Source organism: Watersipora subatra, chromosome 11 (assembly GCF_963576615.1).
Source record: "Watersipora subatra chromosome 11, tzWatSuba1.1, whole genome shotgun sequence".
Lineage (NCBI taxonomy): Eukaryota > Metazoa > Bryozoa > Gymnolaemata > Cheilostomatida > Watersiporidae > Watersipora > Watersipora subatra.
In genome coordinates this window covers 45937368-45961275 of record NC_088718.1, presented here as the reverse complement: position 1 = coordinate 45961275, position 23908 = coordinate 45937368, and the positions used below count along the sequence as shown (strand labels likewise).

The following is a 23908-nucleotide window of genomic DNA, read 5'->3' as shown; positions in this document are numbered from 1 at the left end:
CGACAGTGATTTTAAAAGTGACTATTCTGACGACAACTTTGTGTGGTAGGACCCCCAGGTATGTAAGAAATTTCACGGACTATAAAGATTAAAGCTTTGCAGAATATATTTAATTGCTAAAGTAATTGATTCCATGTTTCTGATGTCAGTAGGTTTGGTCAGGAGGATCAGCCAATGTACCCATCTCCAAAATGTTGTAGTTGTTAGTCATGTTCATATCGGTTCAACCACACTGAAAAACTGAACCAAGGCTTGTCCTTCAATAGAACACATGCATGCAATTTATTTTTGACCACAAAGCTGCGTATATTTTACCACAACTAGATAAGTAAATAACTCAATGTACAACAGATGCAAATACACCTAAAATTACACAACAAAAAGACACTCCGTATACAATTTTTACACAACTAACTAAGAGTGTGTGAGTGTATCCAAGTACATTTGAATATGTACCGTTGTGTGTCCTATAATGAATTGGCTTCTATCAAGTATGAGTCTTCATGTGTCTTGTTAAATTACACCGTTGAGAAAACCGACTACTGCAAATCTTGCACTGAAATGGCTTCTCTCCGGTGTGAGTCTTCATGTGTCTTGTAAACTTAGAGCGTTCAGAAAACCGACTACTGCAAATCTTGCACTGAAATGGCTTCTCTCCGGTGTGAGTCTTCAAGTGTCTCGTTAAACTACGGCGTTCTGCAAATTTACTATTGCATGTCTTGCACAGGAATCATTTTGCTCCAGTGTGAGTCTTCATATGTTCCGTTAGAGTACCAGATTGAGCAAACTGACTACTGCAAACTTTACACTAAAATAGCTTCTCTCCAGTGTGAATCCTCATATGACTTGTTAGATTACAACGATGAGCAAATTTACTAGTGCATGTCTTGCACAGGAATGGTTTTTCTCCAGTGTGCGTCCTCATATGATTCGTTAGAGTACCAGATTGAGCAAACCGACTACTGCAAATCTTACATTGAAATGGCTTCTCTCCAGTATGAGTCCTCATGTGTCTTATTAAATTAACTCGATAAGCAAACCGACTATAACAAATCTTGCACTGAAATGGCTTCTCTCCAGTGTGAGTTCTCATATGATCCGTTAGACTACTACATTGAGAAAACCGACTGCTGCAAATCTTACACTGGAATGGCTTCTCTCCAGTATGAGTCCTCATATGACTTGTTAAATTAAAACGTTCAGCAAACCGACTACTGCAAATCTTACACTGAAATGGCTTTTCTCCAGTATGAGTCTTCATGTGTGTTGTTAAAGTACACCGTTGAGAAAATCGACTACTGCAAATCTTGCACTTAAATGGCTTCTCTCCAGTGTGAGTCTTCATGTGTCTTGTAATCTTGGAGCGTTCAGCAAACCGTCTACTGCAAATCTCACACTGAAATGGCTTCTCTCCAGTATGAATCCTCATATGACTTGTTAGATTACGGCGATCAGCAAATTTACTACTGCAAATCTTGCACTGAAATGGCTTCTCTCCAGTATGAGTCCTCATATGACTTGTTAAATTAGGGCAATGAGCAAACTGTCTACTGCAAATCTTACACTGAAATGACTTCTCTCCAGTATGAGTCTTCATGTGTCTTGTTAGACTATATCGATGATTAAAGCCACTACTGCATATCTTGCACTGGAATGGTTTCTCTCCAGTGTGTGTTCTCACGTCTGTTGCTAGATGACTGCGGCGAGCAAAGCTAGCACTGAATATCTCACGATGAAGAGGCTTCCTTGCAGGGAGACCTTTTATTTCTGTCTCTACAGCGGTAGTGCATAACAATCTTCGAGATATATCATTTTGATCTCTTGGAAAGGATTTCTGTCCACAATTTTTACCTATAATACAAGTTGACAGATTTTGGCCCACAAGCTTAGTAGTATGGTATACAAAATATTTTATATTATAAAAACGTCATTTAAACCTTATAAGTAATATGAAAAGATTCTTTAAGAGTTTTCATTGCAAATATGAATAATATATCATATGTAACAATTCAAACACACGGTATAAGGCCAACCATCAGATGTAAAGCATTTATGATGAAAGGATTTTTAGGGCTTCAATTTTTTATTTCATTCTAAATTAAAAGATATTTTTATTTTATATCTGTATTTACCAATGTTCATAAAAGCTCATTGCACTCATTGATATGTTCGCCACAGTTTGCAGCCAATGGAAGAGGAGTTACGAGCGTCGATTAATTGTAAAATCAGATTACCACAATAATGTTATCAAATAATATGCTACCGATCCGCAAATTTATACGTTATAGAATAATAATCTAACAAATGATACAAATAATTATTCATGAACAAGTACCATTAACCAACCGTACTTATATTACATGCACAAACCAAAATTAGCGTTTTCAAAACTAAAATATATCCATCGTTGCTCGCATAGCTGCGTTCTGATTGTTACTCTTGATGGGACAAACATTTTCTGATTGTCAAATACCTTTCACAATGTCCTCTGACTTCAACTCTTCTTTTGCACTGCTGAACTAGTCGATATTTTCGGCCACACAATTTTTTGGCAAAGCGAAACTTTTACGAGTTGCATTTAGCGTAAATGCAAAGCGTAAAGGTTTTGCTCGACAAACGTAACTATTGGCCTAAAACCAGTCATTCATCTACCATCATATGTGACCCAGGCAGTCAGAATGCACAATCGTGCTAAAACCACATTTTTGAGTTATTTAAAGAATTGAAATCAACAAATTCTGAGGATTTTAATGCATTTTAAATTTTTTAAATCGGATTATTTATGCCCAGGTTATGCAAGATTTAGTAGAGAAGGTCTCGTGATGAACTAAAACTGTTGTTTTGAGTTTAAGCAGGATAAAGTTGATGATTCATGAACATTAAATCATGGTATTTGTTTACAAATCAAGATGCCATAGCAACCGACCACTCAATGTCAACCAATATTGATGAAACCTGACATTATCTACAATAAAACCCTGAAAAAGATGATGGTTGCATTTTTATTTCAATTCGATTGACGGTTAACCTCCCAAAGGTCATGGTAAGGTTAACAATATATGTGGCTAAAAGCTCACCATCCTGGAGTTTTTCATTAAAAGGGTATGCTTCAAACTGGGCACTTTTCATCAAGCTATATTGCTATGACTGCATATAATGACAGTCCAACAACTTAACAAAGTGTTGGAAGTGCATTCAGATTTGTCCACCTATACAGAAGGTCATGGTAAGGTCAAGGAAAAGTGACAACAGGGGGCATCAGGATGCGGAAATATCAACCCATCAAGTGACCATTCAATCTAGAGCTCTTTTTATATAGTTTAACACTCACACAGTGTAGCACGAGTACGCTGCAGAGATTTATTGTAGTGCATTGGAGGGGTTTGTTTATTATGCTAGTGGCAATTTGTTCCAACACAACCATATTCAATGTTTCCTTCGGTAATTCTTGATACACAGTTCTAATGAGGCTTAATTGTTCAGACGACATAAAACTAGCGCATAATTCCCTACATTTGCACCCACTTATTAGTTTGATGTCAACAGCTAAAATAAGAATGTTATCAGCAGTGATAGGCTGATCTTTGATAGGCGGTAATTTGATTTAATTCATTAGGATGACCGTTATTACTCGCATTATCGTTAGCAGCCTCATATTGCGTAAAAAGCTGTATTTCTAAGGTTGCCCTATTATTACAACCCTCCCTCATCATCGCTTTCACTATGATCTGAGGCAGCTGACTCAGATTCTACGTAGAAATACTCATCTAAATTAATAGCAGCAACGAGCCGTAATTTTTGCGATGGTTTTATTTCGTTCTAGCCTGAAGCATCAAAACAGGAAATAGCCACATACATGAACGCACCCGTAGTTAGAGCCTATATTTATGATCTTGGGTTATGAAAAATTCCATAGCAACCACCGAGATGGGCATAGTTAAATGGCAATTATGGCTTTATGATTGGTCAGACACAAAAATAAACAAGACCACGTGAAAGAGCAGGGTTTAATGCACTATAAACCACTGTTTACTGAAATAGTGACGGTGAATCATACAACAGGTAAAGCACGCTTATCGTGCTATTGTGAACAATCCAATTACCGCACGATTGTACATTCTGACGGCCGGGGTCACATATATGTAAATCGTTTTTTATATATGTATACTTCAAAGTATCAAGACCGTGTTTAAAGGGACAAAGAAATACTATTCGCCTGAAACAGTTATTAATTATTTCTATGATGCTGCTTTCAAAGCTTTAAGAAAAAAAATTAAAAGCTTTTGAATGGGACAACGGGCGAACTAATTACTATTGATGCAAACCATTCATTATTAATACAATTTCGTGGCCACTTTTCTACTGATCATTTGATAATATTGGTTCAAAAAGACCAACAAATGTCAAAATGACGGTCAAATGGACGCGGCCTTCAAATAAAGGGTGACGGTATATTTTTCAACATTTCACTAATAGTGGCGGTCAAATAAAGGTGATGTTCAAATAGAAGTGGCGTTCAGTTAGAGGTTTTACGGCAGGGGTGTCAAACTCATTTTCACCGAGGGCCACATCAGCGTAACGGCTGTCCTCAAAGGGCCAGATGTAACTTATAATTGTAATGAAATGTAATCGAATAATATAAAATAACTTAAACTAGTCTTTAATATTAAATAACTCTGACTTTATTACTTAAAGTTGCAAACAGAACAGTTGCACAGCAAAACATGCAGAACACTTGTTTTCGAAGAAAATCAGAAAAGTTACACAATACCCATCAACATGGGCATACTTTCAGTAAAATCAAAAATTGTGAGCTACTAAGAACATGAATTTGTTGGCATACACACATTAAACCTGCAAACACTAAATAATTGCAACAGCAGCAACACAAAATCAATATGTAAGCAGCAAAAAATCAAAAAATTATTTGCTATTTGCTGAAACAAAGTTAGACTTGCACCAAAGAAATTACAAAATATACAGTGTTTGACTAAAATTAGTAATTTATTACATACAATACAAAGTTATGAATATTATTATACATGTACAGTTAGTCATGAACATGAAAATCACGAAACTATAAGTTCGAATTTTTCCTCGCGAGTATTATCTTCATAACATAGCAAACCTACATCCCAATATAACTCAAATAAACTGTCATAAACATGTTTCAAACAATAACATTATGTTCAGTAACTCTGTTCTTGACTTTTCAGACTTCAGGGGCCGCTCTAAGAATGAATATGATCCTATCGAGATTTAATGATAACTTTTGTCTGACTACGGTTGACAGCCTAAAAAGTGCATTTTTATTCGAGTGTAACGATGCAAATTGACAAAATTAAAAGTTAGTAAAAACTTTGAAACATTAAAAATAATGTTTCAATTTGATTTATGCAGTCTTTCACTGTCTTACCCCTTCTGAATCTGCATATTTACTTCTGGAGTTGAAAGAAATTGATCGAGAACGAGAAATTTTAAAGTGACGGCGATGATTTTCGGTTCAGTAGATGTCGAAAAGGGCGTAGTAATTTAGTTATAACTTTTGCCAGAGAGATCATTGAGATATATATGTACGTTTGTTTGATTGGCCAAAAATTTTACTTCTGAGTAATCAAAATTATTCTTATGTAATTTAAAAATAACAACACAATGAATAGACAAATTTCAGAGGCAAGATAACTCGCGTTGGTGTGCCTAGCAACGTTATAAATACGGAAGAATGAGTCTCGGGCGAATGAGTAATTAAGCCCTCGCGGGCCACATAAAATGAGGTGGCGGGCCACATGTGGCCCGCGGGCCATGTGTTTGACACCTGTGTTTTACGGTCTTCAGCAGTTTAATCAGAAATGTATTTACTTGGAATCAGCTGGTACATATCGTTAATAAAGCAAACCTAACATGTTTGTAGGTTTGTAAACATGTACTAAATGAATTCTAACACAAAGCCAAGAAAAAACTTCCAAAGTGAGTGTAAACGTATGAAACAATGAAGCTCATAAAGCGTTTCATTCAAATTTAGTCTTGACAGCAGTAAAAAGCTAACTTGAAGGACAAGTGCTATCATGTGACAAACTGACAGAGAAAATTTTTTACATTTCTATGAATACCAATAGATAACTTTCTGATTGAGTCATGATCTGGTCTTCTATGCTCTGGTCATGTGTTTGTGAAGACCATGAGCCAAACGTGTCCAACAGACAAACTCAGCTTATAAAAATCATTAAAAGCCTGTCCCTATTTTTTTTTAAAAGATTTTCCAAAATGCTAAACTCTTTCAAACAAATACAAAATAAAATGTTATTGTCCACCTTAATTATTGGCAAATACATTTTAAAATGACCATAATCACTGCAAATGTTGCATCGACAAAGTGTTGAGATGTTGTACCGATATATGAGGGGGAACACCAGCGGTGCACACGTTAATATAGCAACCATGACAAACAGGACTGGCTATAAGAAGCTGAATTCCTCTGACAACTAGTACTAAAAAGAACATCTATACAAAAAAGGTCTGCGGCTTGATAGAGAATGACACAATAAATTATAGTCAGATTTAGTATTTTAGTTTTACTAATAAACCAGTTTGTGAGACAATAGAGGAAGGTAATTATTATATTTACTCAGCTAAGAGGCACTGGACATCTGAGCTAATCAACAGCAGTTAGTATTATTATCTAATAAATCTTTAACTAACCAGTTGGGTAGAGATTATAAACACCACCATCAGATTCTGGCTTTGTTATCACTTCAGCAAGTCCTACAATAAATATGAGAGGCCATTTAGAAAAAATAACAATGAGCATTGTCTCGTATATTTACTAAGTTGAGGTGAATCCCATAAAAATATAATTGCAACATAATTAATTACCTTCATCACTGTCATTGTTGATTGATGAATCACCAGGTTGTACATCAACCTCATTATCTACAATAGAAAATATCCATAAATTACTAACTACAAACAGAGTTATAGTTCAACTAGATATGAAGATCAGCCTAGAAAATGTTTGCTCTAAACCGACAGGTAAAAGCATGATGATAAAATAACAAGTAGTTATGATACTCTATGGCTATAGCGGTACTAGTTATAGCAGAAATAGGAATACAAAACTTGTATCGACAAAAAACAGCATATATGGTTGTAACAATAATAATAGCTGTTAAGTTAGAAAACGTCATCGAATACGCCTTAAAAATAGTTGCTACTTTGTTGTACGATGTTCCTGAAGAGTACTCTCATCGTTCATCAAAACACTTTAATGTCTTCAGATAAGATTGCAAACCGCAGTAAGAATAAATCTGAAAATAGTGTGTGAAGTTTGGACCTTAGCGACTTCGACACGGAGTGTAGTTCTGATGATTGTAACGATTGATATTCTCAGGCTCTCAGGTACACTCTTGCTAAACCAATTGCAACCACTATAGCAAAAACATTAATTTTGATTGATGTAACTGAGTCATCGTTAGTAACAATGTGCGAACACTTTTCAACTGATCATTTTTTAAATATGTGTTCGTGAAGACCGATGAATGTCAAAGTGGTGGTCAACTAGACAGGGTGTTTAATTAAAGGTTGGCACTGTATTCTTCAACCACTTTTCTATAAGGACATTTTTTAGCGGTTGCATTTAAATGAAATGGGGTGTTCAAATAAAGTTTTTACATTATCTACAAATAACAGCAGGTTTAGCATTGGCTGACACTAATACAACGTAAAGCTCATAATCTCATTTTGACTGACATTCAGACTAGACTGCCAGAGCTTGAGTCATATTGATTTTAGAAGAACAAATAATCATTTTTAGAGACAAAAACACTCCAAGGTGTACCCTGATGCAGTACCGTTTGATGACGAAAAACAGGCTTGTAAACTGTGATGACAATGCCGACGATTAGGCAATGTGTGACAATGAGACAAAAGCGCTTCTGTTGGCTGCCACTCTTAACATTGATCACTATGTAGCTGCCACGATACAACATTATGGTTACCGACATGGTAGATGAAAATAAGATAAATATAGGCTTTCCGAAAAGGGAGATGATGATCCTCTCATTGAGATGGATGAGGTAAAGCCTGCAGCTAAAAGCATGACAGCCTTACTCAGAGACTTCAACATCTAAATCGAGAGAACATCTGCAATGGGAACCTTCTACAACAACTATATCCATTCTGTGCAAGCTATATTGTCATTTATTCGAGCAGAGAGATCTGCTGACTGGCAGCTCTACCTGGATAGCCTAATGTCAATGTTACCTACCTTTTTTGCATGAGAGCGTAAACTACTCGAGATGGCTACTGGTGTGCCTCACTGACATGATTGATTTAGAGGACAATGCACCTGAAGTCCATAACTCAGTCATCACAGGACTGTTTGCAATCACAGTAATCGAACAGGTAACATATTTGCAGGTGTTCCAACTGACCAAGTATTCGAGCAAACCATGAAAAGAGATTTTAAAGGTGCATTGAAAGGCATCAGTCGGAATAGGAATGCTAGGACTGATTGTTTCTTCACATCACACATCCGAGCCTACCTCTATGCTGCGCAAAGAGATATTTTTGGCATCGGCACTCAGGACCTCCAGTCACACAAAGAAGAAGCAGATTCAACAACCAGTGAAGATGAAACTGATGTCCAAGCATTTTTAAGCATCCTGGAGCAGGCAGATATCCTACAGGATGAATTTATTCGGGGAGTTATATTTCGCAAAAATTGCCATTTCATGCATATTCGCCGATTAATTTATTCACGGCTGAAAATTGTCACTTTCTATGAAGAGTTAACTCTATTACATCTACCAATAGAGTTAACCCTACGCATGCGCGGCTGTGCGTATCTTTTTCTATTTAGCTTACAACTATGGGTCGTTCAAGCTAAGCTATAAATTTTTTGCTGCATTCAGAGGTTTTCATGAATATTCATAGATTTGGAGGCCTTTGATGAACCAACAATTTGTGGTAAGTAATGATGAGCTTTTCACATTTATCCAATTAGTTGAATTTTACTTTGGTTTTTCGGTAAAACACAATATTTATCTTTTCCATCCCTACCGCTTCATTAAATTTGTTTTAGTGTGAGAGAGAGAGAGTTTTCATCATACACGGAACCACAATGATTGCAAGGGTGGTAGATGTCATTCTTAGAAGATCACCAGTCATTCAAGGAGATCTTGTAATTGAGGTAGAAGTGGCCGCAGCTGCTAATGAGGAGAATATGTCTGTTTTTAAAACAGGAACAAAAACGCCTTTAAGAGCACAAATCTTTGGCCAACCGGCAGAACCTAGTAAACCACGAGGAGAGTTCTGATGATAACTTCCTTACCAGTTATGTAGTAGCGAGAGAATCGCCTTTAACGTCTACCCAAGACAGAGACATCGACAGAGCTGCTATTACCCAAATAACTAGTTAGAGAGCACCATTACACGCTAGTATTCACTTATCAAAAGTACCAGTTTAAGTTTATTGCTAGACAAACGCCATATGGACTAAACTGTTTATATTTATTCCATTCATCGTTTGTAAAGTTTTATTTGTATTTGAACTAATTTATTTGTACACTCAAGTTTGTAATAAATTATAATATATATACATGAAATAAAATATGTAAGTTAATCATGTTTGCTGCAGCGATATCAAGGAGTTGTTGTCGATGAAGGGGTCTAGGTTGACTGGTTGCTTCTCTGCCAATATTCCTGCCTTGATGAATATTACTACTTGTCTCTAGTTTTCGTAATCGGAGTAGGTTGTTTCATTCTCAATCTGCAGTAAACAGAAAACAGAAAAAATATTAACGAGTGTTAAGGAAGTACAAAAACAATAGCTGAAGTATTTAATGAAAGCGATTAGTTTTAAAACAAAAGAATTAACTAATGCAGTTAATCATGGAAAAACTTATCTGCACTGCAAATCAAATACATACCATAATGTCCAGATCAGAATCATGATCGTCCTCAACTTCTGTATTAGAGATTGATGGAGCCGACTTCAATGTAAAAATGCTAGGAGAGCTTTTTTGCGATGATAAAGCCATGCAGAATAACTTGTGAAAACCTTGAATAATTTTGTAAAGTTTGATGCAATGGCAATAAAACTCGAAGCCCGGCGATGATTTTAAAAAAGTTTTGGAACTCAGCTAAGTTTAGTACTTCTGCCTAGAGGCTATTTTCGCGATGACGCCATTCTGCATATCTTGCGACAACCTTGAATAATTTTGTAAATGAATGTGATGTATTGGCAATGGTGTTAGCTCAAAGCCCAGGATATGATTTTAAAAATGTTTTGGAACTCAACTAAGTTTAGTATTTATATTAAAAACTAGCCTAGCGACTAGTTTTCAATTTGATGCAGTAGTTATTCTCCCTTGTAATTAAAAACAGAACTAATTATTCATGCAATTTTATAATTCGCGGAATTGACTGTTCGCGAAATTGCAAATTTTTACGACCAACGAATATTTACATCCTGTGGGGTATATGCCTATTTAGATCAGGCCCCACTTTGGTCAATCTCACAATAGGAGCAAAGCCAGACCTGGAAACAACACAACAATTATTGTCAGTCCACAGAGTAGCAGCAATCGAGCCAAGAATTTCACCGATGAACGACTTTGTCAAAAGACTAAACATTTGGATGCATTCATTTCCAAACAGAGGGTGCCTTCTTTTAACAAGCTATGAAAGAGTCCTGAAACACAAAAATGAGTAAAGATGAAAATGAGTAAATACCATTAGCTAAGCTGCTAATATTAGGACAATGTCGAGAGCTGGATACAAAAGAAATTCTGGAATATGAGACGTGCTATTCCATTGGGATTATTCAACAAAAATTGTGACAGGGGAAAGCCTATTAAATCACAGCTAGCTAAAGAGTAGGAGAGTTTGATGGCAGGCCCTAATGGCCATGTCTATGAAAACAATGAAAAATCCCTTGTGACTGATGGGATGTATTTAGTACAAACGGTGACAAGGCTCTATAAATTTGGTCTATATACGACAAAACTGTTAGCAAGAATAAGACGAGAGAGTGAGGGTTTTGCTAGGATAGATGTTGTGTTTGATGTTTAGCACCTTCAGTCAGTAAAATCAGCAGAAAGATAGTGTCGAGGTGAACAGATAACGTGTAACATTGAGATCGGTGCCGAGGTTCCGTATCCCAACCTTAGCAGGTTCGGATACACAACCGAATTTTTTACGAAACTGGTCTTGTGTACGATCCTGCCAATAGTACAGAAAAATTACCTTCAGATTTAAAATCAGTAAACTCTCAGCTTTCCAATGGTATATGGGACATTAAGTGTCAAGGTAAAAAGAAAACGTGTGACATTGAGATGGGTGCCGAAGTTCGTATAACAATTAATCGGGTAGCTTTCCAAAGTAATATAACCAACAAGAACAATTTAGTCTCTTTTCTTTTATTAACACATAAAAATGCTAACAACAGATGATGATTGCTGATACAACCCTGATATTGAGTGGAGTTTCAGCTTACAAAGTCACAAATACATCGTCACAGACTTATGATCAGCTGATATCCAATCATGATGAAGCTAATACTAGGCTACTGTTGTATGCTGCTGATGCTTTAAAGACATCAGATACAGTGGTTGTCAGAAGTGTTGAAACAGATGTGCTTGTATTGGCAGTTCATCACTTTAAATCTATTGCCAATGATGGCCAAGATGTAATGGGATGTAATTTGGTGGCTAGACATGAGACTTCACAAGCGATATGTCTCAGTCAGGCATCTGGTTGATAGCTTACCCACACACATCCTCGCAAATATACTAGTAGAACATGCTTTGACCGGTTGTGACAGGGTGAGTGAGCTATTTAGGATATCCGAGAAAAGGGCAGTGAATACCATAAAAGAGACTGCAATAGATATGTCGGAGTTGGGAGACAACGACTGCTGCAGTAAAGAAGTCATAGCAAACTGCATGCAATTCATTGCAAGGCTGTATGGCAAATATGACAATGTCACAGACGCCAGGTATAAAATATTTGCCACCAAAGATGTCGATAAAAAAGCGCAGTTGCCTGTAAGTCAGAATGCTTTGACCTATCACATCGTTTGGGTTAACTATCAAGTCTGATTATGGAACCAGACATTGAAGCCCATTATTAGCTTCACATCTCCTAAAGGGAAAGGCTGAGATGGACAGCTTAAATGGTCAAATGTACGAGAGGCAGCTTTCGAGAATTGCAACGCACGGCTTTTCCGGTCGAATTAGGTTGAAAAAAATTTTAACCAGACTAGCTAAAGGTAATAGTGAAAGCAGAAACTAAGAAGCGATAAGATTTTACTGATGAAAAGCTGAAATTTAGTGAAATAGTTAAATATACATAGTAAAAATCAGCTTTAATTAGTTTTAAATGTGTGTTTAGTTAATAAGCTAATAATAAGCTAAACTTATTTGAATTTTGAAGTGAATTCAATGCTTATGTTGTACATACGTCTTGAAGGCAAGAAATCCTTACTGTGTGTACTGCATTTCAAACACACATTATGATGCTGCATTTTACAGTATTGCCCATCATATTCACTAGGTGCATTTAATACAATGCAGCTACTGTAGGTAACTATAGTTAATAAAGTAAACATACTATTTTGTTACTAATTATCAATATGTACAACATTTTTATAAAATTTTGGACGATTCTTACCATTTTTTGGCATTGTATAATTACAATGGTTACTATTACCCTACATAGGACTTTTCCACCAAACGATGTCAACCTTGGAACAGATCAACATCGTATCCCGAAGGTACACTGTACTTTACAACCTTTATCATTAAGCAAAAGTTAATAAAAGTAAACCTATCCCGGGACTAACCTATGAGAAACAGGACGATAACAAAGCTCTTAATATGTCTCAGGGTCATGAGTGTTTTACTAAAGGATTATTCGAAGTACAGTTGAAAAAAAAACTCAATCTGCTATTAAATATGTTAGGCTGATATCATATTTACCTTTATCACGGTGTGTGCGGACTGAACGACTCTCTGGTTCTAGATTAAGTTCAATGTCTAAAAAATAACCACTGTAGATGTGTAGATACAATGAATGATCTGATTGGTACAAAATATCTTGAACAAATTTTTATAGAAATCAAATGTGACTATAAACTCAGTGACTTTTGCAGTCAAAGGTTTCAATATACTAAAAATGACTCATACTTTCTTAGCTCTCATAGATCTGTATTTAGCAAATGATATCCTCAAACTTATCAAGTTCAGAAATTTTTCATCGGGCTCATGCTTAAATTTGTGACTTTGTACAATCAACAGTCAATCAAACCCCAATTTTTTGGACTACACTTCCTCGAACTTTCAACTGTCAAGAGATAGTCCGTGTCACATGTGACCCTGTCTGCCCGAAGAAAAGCAACTTTGACCGATATGTGCTCTAGGGGCAGACGCGGCGAGCAACGCATGCACTTGAGTGAGTGTTATACTATAATTATTGTTTGGTATTATTACTGCTATAGTTTGGAGGCCACAGGACATTTTTGTGTCGTTTTTATGCTAACGAGGTATGACAATGGGGTGTAACGGGTCTTAGGTTTAATAGATAGAATAAAGCATCCCATAACTTGTTTACTATACCTACAGGAGATATTGTTGTCAAGCAGTGATTATTTGCCATAAAAGGTGAGTAAAAATACATAAATAAGATTTTCTTTGCGCCATACGCAATTAGCCAAATCAGCCAATCAGCTCCATTACCATAAACCTTTGCCTTTGTTCTATACGGGGCGTAATTGCTTTCACTGATAGCACATAGGTCCTTACTCTGTTTTTGCTATAGCCTTGTCAGAAACTGTCGTCAACGTTAGTAGTAGCAGCGAAAATTAAATCTTTATTTAAATTGATTACCACAGCTAGCTTTCAAGGACGGTAGTGGCAGGCGAAGGTAGGACAACTCCAGAGAACCAATGGAGAAGACAAAGGAATCAGTGTCATTAGCTCTCCATGTACAGATTATTTCTATGATAAATAACGCAGATTTCAAGCACCATGTTTTCCCGATGATAATATGCACTAGCCCTCTCATTTTATTTTGATGTTGAGGGTCGCGACTGAGACTAATTGGGTCGCGGTCACAGAAACCATGGTTAAGTCGCAAATCACGAAGTTGAGTTATTCGATTTTAAAGTTCCACTAACTGAACACTTCTGAACACTTTAGTGTTCAGAAACTATTCAGAACACTAAAGTTTCTGAATTTATAATTTTGGTAAGGATTTTGATAACACATGCTTTTGGACTAATCAAAGAGTGATCTTTCTGAATCTGAAGTCAGTTTAGATAATAAATGTCTTAAAACCTCGGAAAAACCCCTTAAAACCGTTGCTATGCTAAACAGGAAGTACTAATAAATGGCATCCGAAAAACGTAATCGTTTCTTTTTTGCCGATTTGAGGGATAATTCTGACATTTTGGACACTTATAATGAGTACTTTGGTATTTCAACTGATGCCAAGAGCAGTGTAAGTAAAGGGAATGACCATGATATATTCTTAACCATTCATATAAGATTTTTACAATATTTAATTATAAGAATAATTATTCGATTTTATAAGATTTGATTATAAGAAAAATTATTCGAATTTGCAAGATCAAAGTATAGAGTGACCATTGATGTGCAATATGTTACTGCTATTATTATTTTTTAACATTTTGTTGATCATACTACGGTTGTGCTTAATATCGCGGCACTGCCAAGCCGTTTTTAATATCTGCAAAATTAGGTAATACATTTTCTTATAGATATACAGCCATTTCTATGACAACCAGCCAAAATCTGTTTAGATTTTTAAATTCAGCATAATTTTTTTGATATGAATACAGAAACCTAGATAAATATCACAACCTCTTAATATTGGTTGCTATGACGTTTTGAAATGCAAACAAAACTGTGCATCGGTTTTCGTTTCTCAGACTTAACACCAGTTTTCTCGGAACTAGGTTTTCTCACTGATGGTAAACATGCATTCAGTTTATTGACCATAAAATCTGTTGTAATTAAGCTAGAATCAAAATTTTTTTTGCAAAATAATTGTGAGAATTTTCTCCTTCTGTTAATGCAGATAACTCTAGATATTATAATCTCGACTTAACCATGGTTTCTGTGATCATGACACAATTGGTTTCAAGCATTGCGTGATCTTGCGAAAGCGTAATTGACATATAGTCCTTTGGGCCACGCCCCTGCAGGTCACAATTTAATCGATGTGATTTCATTACCTTTATTAAGGACAGTATATTTATTGAAGCATAATTAATTAACCCAGAACATGTGTTTGTATTGGTCGGCGTTAGCACGATCCCCGTTCATTGTTGATTATCTAGAATCCTAGTGTATTATTAGCGCTCCCTGGGTTTAACAGCCCCGATTGTCATAAAAAAGCGCAGCCTCAATGGCAGCGAAACGGATCGACTACCTAAGGCTAAATAATGATTATGACATCACATTTTGAGAACCTGAACCAAGTGTTTTTTTTTGCAGGACATATTTTTACACCCTGTTTTTCAAAGTTCTATTATTTTTTCCGTATTAAATATAGGCTCATTCGAAAGTCAAGACTGATGTATTGAAATATATAATAAAAAAATTATGTAATTTATGTGCTTTAAAAACTTGTAATCACATTCCCACATATTTTGCACCTACAACACAGCAGAATAAGACATGGTGAATCTGTTGATACCAAATAACTGTAATGTAAATTTTGTTGGAAGTCAACCTTTAAATTTCATCAATTCCGAGCCATTGCAAATTTACAGAAGCCACGTAAGCTTTCATGTGGAAATGCAAAAATCGCACCGAAACGATTAAAAGAAATGCTAAACCTGCGACACCAATTTCACTCTTGCTGTGGGAGAGTGCAAAATATAGGTAACATAAATCACGCTTTGCCCTTCAAAAGGTCAATATCATACTCATACACTTATTACCTATACAGTAATAGTAGACCTACAAGTATAGTTAATAGGTCTATGAATATACTGTAACCGGTTGTGGATATAATCATTTTGTACTCACTCATGTATACTGTATATGCATACTGTACCCATATTGTGCACTAGTGGTATGTATGAGACAATTATATCTGTTTAATATACAGTACTCAATTATCAATGTATGGACACAACTAGTCTGTGTTAGTCCAACAAACAAAGGTCAACTGTATATCACCTTTAGTAAAATAAACCAGTTTAACCATTCAATTCACAAGCACCTGTCAAAGCTTATCACCAGTTATCACTACTATTTAATTAATCTTAAACTAACCAGTTGGGTAGAGGTTGTCAGGACCACCATCATATCTTGGTTCTGTTTTTATTTCTGTAACTACTGCAATATTTATGAAAGTTCATTTAAAGAAAATGATAAGGAGAAGTTTTCACAAATATAATAAGATGTCATGAATTTCATGAAAAGAATTCTTCAATAGAATTACCTTCATCACTGTCTGTGTCGACTGATGACTCATCAGGTTCTACTTTAACCTCGATATCTACAATATAATGTATTTATAATTCATTTCCTACAAACATTGATTTAGTGGAACTACACAAAAGGACCAGCTTAAACAGTACTTTAAGCTGGCTGGTTAAACCATCACATTAGAATAGTGTGTAGTTACAATACACTGGCTTGAATTTTTAAATTGTAAAACAATAATTTTTCAAACGCTACAAAAACAAACTTATGAACAATTAACTAGCGTCCAAACAATTTTTTAACAGAGCAAAACATTGACGCGTTGCATTTCACACAAGCGATAAACTTTTAGCTGGATCGCAAAACTCAAGTTTTAGCCTAAAACTAGTCGTTCATATACCATCATAAATGTAAACCGTTTTTCACATACATCTAAGTATCAGAACCGCATTAAACAAGCAACCACTATTAGCCTGATACAGATATTAATTATTTCTATGATGTTGCTTTCAAAGTGTTAATGAAAAAAACAACTAATACATTTGGAGCTAGAAAACGGACTTCGATAGGAACAGAACCAACAAAAGAATTAATTGCTATCGATGTAACAGAGTCATTATTAGTATGATTTTGAGGACAATTTTCTACTGATCACTTGCTACTATGGATTCATATAGATCAAATAATGTGAAAGCGGTGGTCAAATAGGTGGCAGTGAATTTAAGGGTGGTGCTTGATTTTTCAACTGTTCTCCTATATTGGCGGAAAAATGGAGGGGCAGTTCAAATAAAGGTGGCACTCCAATAAATGTCGGCATTCAATTAAAAGTGTTATGTTATGTCTACAGAAAATATAGCTATACTAGACACAACAATCACAATAGTGGTCAGGCTTGCTTATAGAAAACATGGCTATAAAGGAAATAGAAATAGAGAAAATGAACAAGTATGGCTAGAGAGGACATTGATAAATAGAAAAAGGTTACAGATAACGTAGCTATAGACGACATTATTAAAGAATAGAGAAAGCATAATATTATTATGCTTTATTATTCATCTTGAGGTGTTGACTGATGTTCTAAAAAAAGAATCAAGGAGATTGACCAACCAGAAGCTGAGATATAGCCAGCCAAACACAGGTCTACCAAAAAACAAAAGTGTTTTGGTAATCATCAATATATGACGTATGAAATCGACTTGTGTGTCATTGGTCAATTAAGCCAACTAATGCGCTCTCCTATAACAATCACGGGCGTTTTAATTGGTTTAATCCCTGGAAGTATAGAACAATCAAATTGGGCCTAACAATCATCGCTCCTAGAATTCCGAACCAGTCCCTCTGACGTGTAGATTAGTTTTAGCATAAAATAATTACACGCATCTATTATTTTGCAACATTTCGCTATCTTGCTAGTTCAGCTCAGTTTTGTTGTTCTCCTACTTAGCTTCCCTATTCAGACTCATCTTTAGCGTTGTTCAGATTTTTTAACTATAGCTAATAAATAGAATCAATTAAATCAATCTCGGTTATCATTTGGAATTTTCTACAAATTTTATTAGTTACATCATTTATTCTATACGCAGTTATATTATTATTTTGTATAATATGCATTATGAATATTATATAAATCATAAAAAATAATCATAGATAAGATAATAGATCAATAGAAAAATCAAAGCAAAAGTTATCGTTTTCTTTTCTTATAGCAAGAGCAGCACGGTCAAGTTAGTCTTTTTAAGATTATGGCTGTAGTGAACTTCCAGTCTGTTAATAGTGACGATAATCATGAAAATCAACTGAATGCTGCAGTAGATACACAGTAGAAAAATGATGAAGGAACAAAAAGTCCCATTCCTATTTCGTATTCTAAAAAAAACTGCAATCGCGGATATCGCATATAGACTATACACGCGCCGTTCGTTGAACAGATGATCTTCGGAGCATATCCGTGGAGATCGAGTTAAAATTTGAAGCACGATAGTCAAAATCTGCTCTTCTGCTTTAAAAAATCATGACGAGGGGTTGTGGGCAAATGCCTTTACCACACAATGTTTGGATGATTTTCCTGAGAAACCAGAGCTAGTATGTAAATTATTTACTATCGCGAGAAGCGTTTCACATCTCGTAGCCAAAACAATCATTATAAGTAACGGCGGTAAGGGTGCGCAACTCCGGCACATGACCATTAAGTCGATTTTATACGTCATAGTTTTCGGGATTTTCGAAGGGTTTTCCTCTGATTCTTTATTAGGTAGACCTGTGTTTGGCTGTCTATATCTCAGCTTCTAGGGGGTCAATCTCCTTGATTCTTTTTTCAGAACATCAGTCAACACCTCAAGATAACTAATAAATCATAATAATATTATGCTTTCTCTATTCTTTAAGGAAGAAATGGGTATGAAAATGATGAATACATGTTGCAAAAATTCTCAAAGACATTAATCTTTATAATAAACATAGTTTAGTGAAACTCTCTAACTAACCGGTTGGATAGAGACTGTTACTCAAACCATCTGCTTCTTTCTTCGGTTTTACTAACACAGTGTTCATGGTGTTCATGGCAGGTATTATAATAGAGAGATCAGTTTATCTAAAAAAGATAGTGTAAGAATAGATTAGGTAACATCCATGTTTCCAGGCAAGCAATTGCGGAGAACTAGCTTATTTATGAATGAAGTCCACTTGTAAATTTAAAAAAACAGTTCACGCTGTAGTTGGACAGATGACAAACATTGAAGTAGAAAATTATTATTACAAAAAGATACCATTAAGCCTATATTTTAACGCCATGGCGCTCTATTTTCAACCCTCTCCTACCAAAAGCTGTCAAATGGAGGTGGCACTCAAACAGAGGCTGGATGATGTTATAGCCTGTGCGATGCTTTGCAATTGTTAGAGCTTAAAATGTTTTATTTCATTTCAAATTTGAAGGTATATTTTTCATTTTATAACTATAGTTAACAATGTTGCATAAAAGGTCATTGCACTCATTGATACGTTTGATGTTTGCTACAGCTTGCAGCCAAAACTGGCTTTCATGAGCGATATAAAAGGTCCATTCATAGCAAGCCAAGTTAAGGCTAGTGAAAAGATTCTATCAAATAATTTGCCATAAACCTGCAAATTTATAAGTTGTATAATATAAATTTATCAGATGCTATAAATATATAATTAAGAAGTAGTGAAAAAAACGAGCCATATTCATAATACATGTAGAAACTAAAATTAACAAATTCAAAACAAAAATATTTGCATTATTTGCTTAGGTAATTGTGTTCTGATTGTTCCATTCGATGAACCAAACATCAACTGGCTGCTCATTACCTTCCAATATTTTATGTCTGACCCCAGAGCTTTTCGCTTTATTTGTTAAAACTTTGACAGCAACACCATTGAATTAATGATATATTAATATCTGTCTCAAGCTAATAGTAGTTCCTTGTTCAACGCGGTCTTTATACTTCAAAGAAGCCCAAAGTTTAAAAACGGTTTAAATTTACGATAATAGGTGAACAATCAAAGCGAAGCCATAGAAATAATTACTAACTGTCTCAGGCTAATAGTAGTTTAATGTTTATCGTGGTCTTAATACTTCGAAGAAGTTTGGCGTAAAATATTTTACCAGCAAATTTGATAGTCATATTTTGAGTGGCCCAATAATCTTTGGCTACTATTAAAGTTCTTCACATGAAATACATGCACTAAAAGAATCAGAATCACTCAATATATAGCTACTGGAGACCCAATAGCTAAAAATGCTACAAGCTTGTACAGCTGTAAACGAGTGCGGTATTATTTATGCTTTTGATTTTTCTGCGGTGAACTTTCTGTTAGATAATCGGTGAGCCGGTAGTGAGTAAGCTACTGATCGGTCTATATCTTTAGCAGCACGCTTGTTTCCATAGAGACAAAATTTTTAGCCCCAAATACCGCCCATTTTTCAGAAAGTTGCCATAATTCAAGTTACTACTACAAAAGACAGACTTGAGATAATTTACTCATTCAAGATTCACAAAAACCAACCAAGTCTCCTCTTTCAAATGATATTACATTCATATAAACAACTCACATCCATTCATATAGACAATCTGTGTAGCAAAAAAGGTAGTTTCATAAAATTTCCGATTTGGAGAAAATTGTTCTTTGCTGAGACAAAGTTAGACCTGCACCAGAAAAATTGCAAAATATACAAAGTTTGAGTAAAATTACTTTTTTATTACCTACAACACACAGTTATGAACATCATTTATACATATACAGTTAGTCATGTACATGAAAATCATGTACAATCACTGCAAAAGGATCAGCGTGAATTGAGATCAGTGCAAATATGGCGAATATGTTAAATGCTGTGAAAAAGGATGCTCTAAACTTAGTATAAGAAATCACCATGATCACCTTAGATGCTAACCTCTACTGTACATGTATGTGTATATATATATATATATATATATATATACATATATATTTCTCAAAGGATGTCTGTCGTCTGTCATTCCGGCTATAGCTATTAATAGAATGGCTGTAGCTGGACAACAATGCTGATGCAATGTCATGGCCTACCACCATTAGAAGCCTAGTGCATATTAACTAGCTAACTGGAATTACTAGTTTAGAATTTGTAAGCTTACTAGCTTACTTAGTTTATAAGCTGATTTTTAACACCTGGGCAACGCCGGGAGGCACAGCTAGTTAGTTTATCTAACCAGTTTACACCAGAACATTGTTTTCCATGCATGTCACTTTTATGTATGAATCCAGTCTTGTTAGCAATAACTGATAGAGTACTTTCAAGTTAGGCAGGAAAAAAAGGTAATCAGAATAGAACCTGAGTTTGAATAATCCTAGTTTAGGTTAAATAATATTCCACTTTTGTTTTGTTATAGTAAGACAGACATTGATAATGCTGTTCTTATCAAACTGTTGGCTATTTAAGTACGAGATCTCAAGTTGTTGGGTATTCAAGTATATAATGAAACTAGCTGCATTTCCGTCATTGTACAGCGACAAAAGTTTTTTTTTACAAAATAATATATTCAATCAACAAATACAGCATTTATTATTTTAATTTTAAATGGAGGTGTTTTATTATTTCTGTGTTTTATAAGTTTAATAAGGTTTAGTTATGGACATATACCTATACCTATAGCATTTTTGGGAAGTCTGGGAACATATTTTTTTTAGTAGTTCAAGTGTGTTAGCTGAAGCATGATTATTTTAACTACCTGTTGTTAGAGATAGGTAACAATCATGTGCACAACTATTCTATAGTATGTAAGTAAGCTGTGCGTAGTGGATAGAACGCCCGTCAGTAGAACTGGAGTTTCCGAGTTCAATTCCCGTGCAAAGCGGTTTTTTCATTCTTAAAACTTTAGCGCTATAATTGACCAGTTGGATGACAGATCAACAAATGACAAATAAGCATTAAATTTATATCCGCTGTATATAAATGGAAATGTAGCTCAAGTTTTATCCATCTATGTATAATGCTTGAACTCTGTGATTTTGAGTCTAGGGCATATTAATACTGGTCATCAGCAGGTGAAGTCCATGAGTACTCTCAGACTGATCACAAATTCGAAACAACAGCAAAAATAGGTTGTTTTAGGAGTTTACTTACATAATCCTTTAGTTTTTATTTAGTGTGAACTGTTTAACATTAAACAAACTTGCTACTTTTATAGTCAGTCCCAAATATTACCTAGTATTAAATTACGCATATTTGATTATTATTTATAATAAAAAAGCATTAAACTTTTGAGTTTCTTAAAAAGATTATAAAAAATTGTTTCGATTTGGATTAGTTTACGCATGTTGCTATACTCATGAAGGAACTTTAGCGCTGCTACTTGTAAACTCATCTAAAGGAAGGCGTAATAACAGTCACCGAAATTTTTTTTACAAATAATGATATAAAAAATTGTTTACATTTGAGGTAGTTCACTCATGTTTGTCATGCTCATGGCACATGAGGCACAGGCACACTGGTAGTGCTCGATCACAAATGCATATCTGTATCGTTATGACTACCTAATTAATATAAGCTGAGCTATCTATAAAACTTGCTACTGTGTTCATGGCATTAGTACATCCTCACAATTAATATGTCTGGAGATTTTAACTTGCAACCGACAAACTGGTGAGTATTGGCACTGTACCTACCGTTTTAACACTTTTTTGTAAAAAGAAAGTCAATGATAAGCCACTGCCAATTAAAATAAGAGTTATTGTGGCGTTCAGAAAAAAAACAATATTAAATACTACGTGATTTTGTTACTGTCTTGTTGTAAAAATTGCCTAGAATACAAAAACAGTGCGTGCAGAGACTATTATTGCTGCAACACGACACAACAATAGACCACATTTTCAGACTTCTGATACACGCACAGTTATATAATGGATGAAATACTAAAACGCATAATCTGCACATAAATTAGGCAAGTTTCATTATTAGTTCAGGCCGACCAAAAGACGTAAATATAAACTTCATTTCGACACAAATCAAAATAATAAAACGAGTTAAACTGCAGCAAACAAATTCCTTTCACAAAAGCAAACAAGAAACTTGTTGAGGCTCCAGTAAAAACTTTGTATTGTTGTGTTATATATAGGTCTATAGAGAGCGTCACTAATCCCCCTGATATGAGTAAAATAACTCATATTCATTTAGCCATTACTATTCCCAGTTCCCAGCAGTGCCTGGTTGCTTATCACATAATTATTGAGATTTGGGGTTGCCGCTCCATGATTATATTGTTTGCTTAGTGACAGACAACTCACATTTGACAAGACAGTATAATAGCAAGTGCATTTCTTTTCCTTGGGCAGTCTATACCGAGATACTGAACAGACCACGCCTCAGATAACATTATACCTTTCCTTACTGTTAACGACAACCAGGAACATGTAATTTTATAGTATACTAATCTAATATTAGCACTTACCCTAGTTATATAGAGGGAAGTGTTAAGGAGTGGAGAGTGAGATAGCTAGTGGTGAGCTAGGAGAAGATAGCTTCCAAGAAAGACAGACACTTGGTCACATGAAACCACAACTATTATAGAAAAGGACATTAACTATATGCAGTAGTGGTCCTCCAAGCCATACAGACACTCGCCACAGAGAGAGACATATATTCGCCAAACTATATTCACGGCAAGGACAAAGGACATTGCTGGGTCGTGCTCTACACATAATACAAGAGGTATGACTATTAGTTAAATAGAAACTGAACCTTTGAGTTATATCACCCCACTAACCGGCAAAAACTGTAAACAAGATGTCAATATTTATTAGTAATGCACAAACAATTCCACCTAATTTATGCTAGTAAAACATAATCAAGCTATCTGACATAGTCAACAAGAAATGAAAAGTTAGTGTTCTAATTTTTTTGCGAAGTAGTTCTTTTACTTTAACTTACCAATGAAATTTGTACTAAACAATTCTGCGCC

The 23908-nt window shown here is 35.2% G+C and overlaps 1 protein-coding gene across 1 annotated transcript; it reads right to left on the bottom strand.

Moving 5' to 3' along the window:
• Nucleotides 1-472: 472 nt before the first annotated feature.
• On the bottom strand, nucleotides 473-23908 carry LOC137408182 (gastrula zinc finger protein XlCGF57.1-like). The gene is made up of 8 exons (XM_068094584.1): nucleotides 23878-23908; nucleotides 18938-19044; nucleotides 16471-16527; nucleotides 16302-16364; nucleotides 12978-13034; nucleotides 6874-6930; nucleotides 6700-6762; nucleotides 473-1851 (listed from the first exon to the last, which is right to left on the bottom strand). The coding sequence occupies exons 2-8, from the start codon at nucleotides 19011-19013 to the stop codon at nucleotides 809-811; spliced, it is 1416 nt and encodes a 471-aa protein (XP_067950685.1). The 5' UTR covers nucleotides 19014-19044; nucleotides 23878-23908; the 3' UTR covers nucleotides 473-808.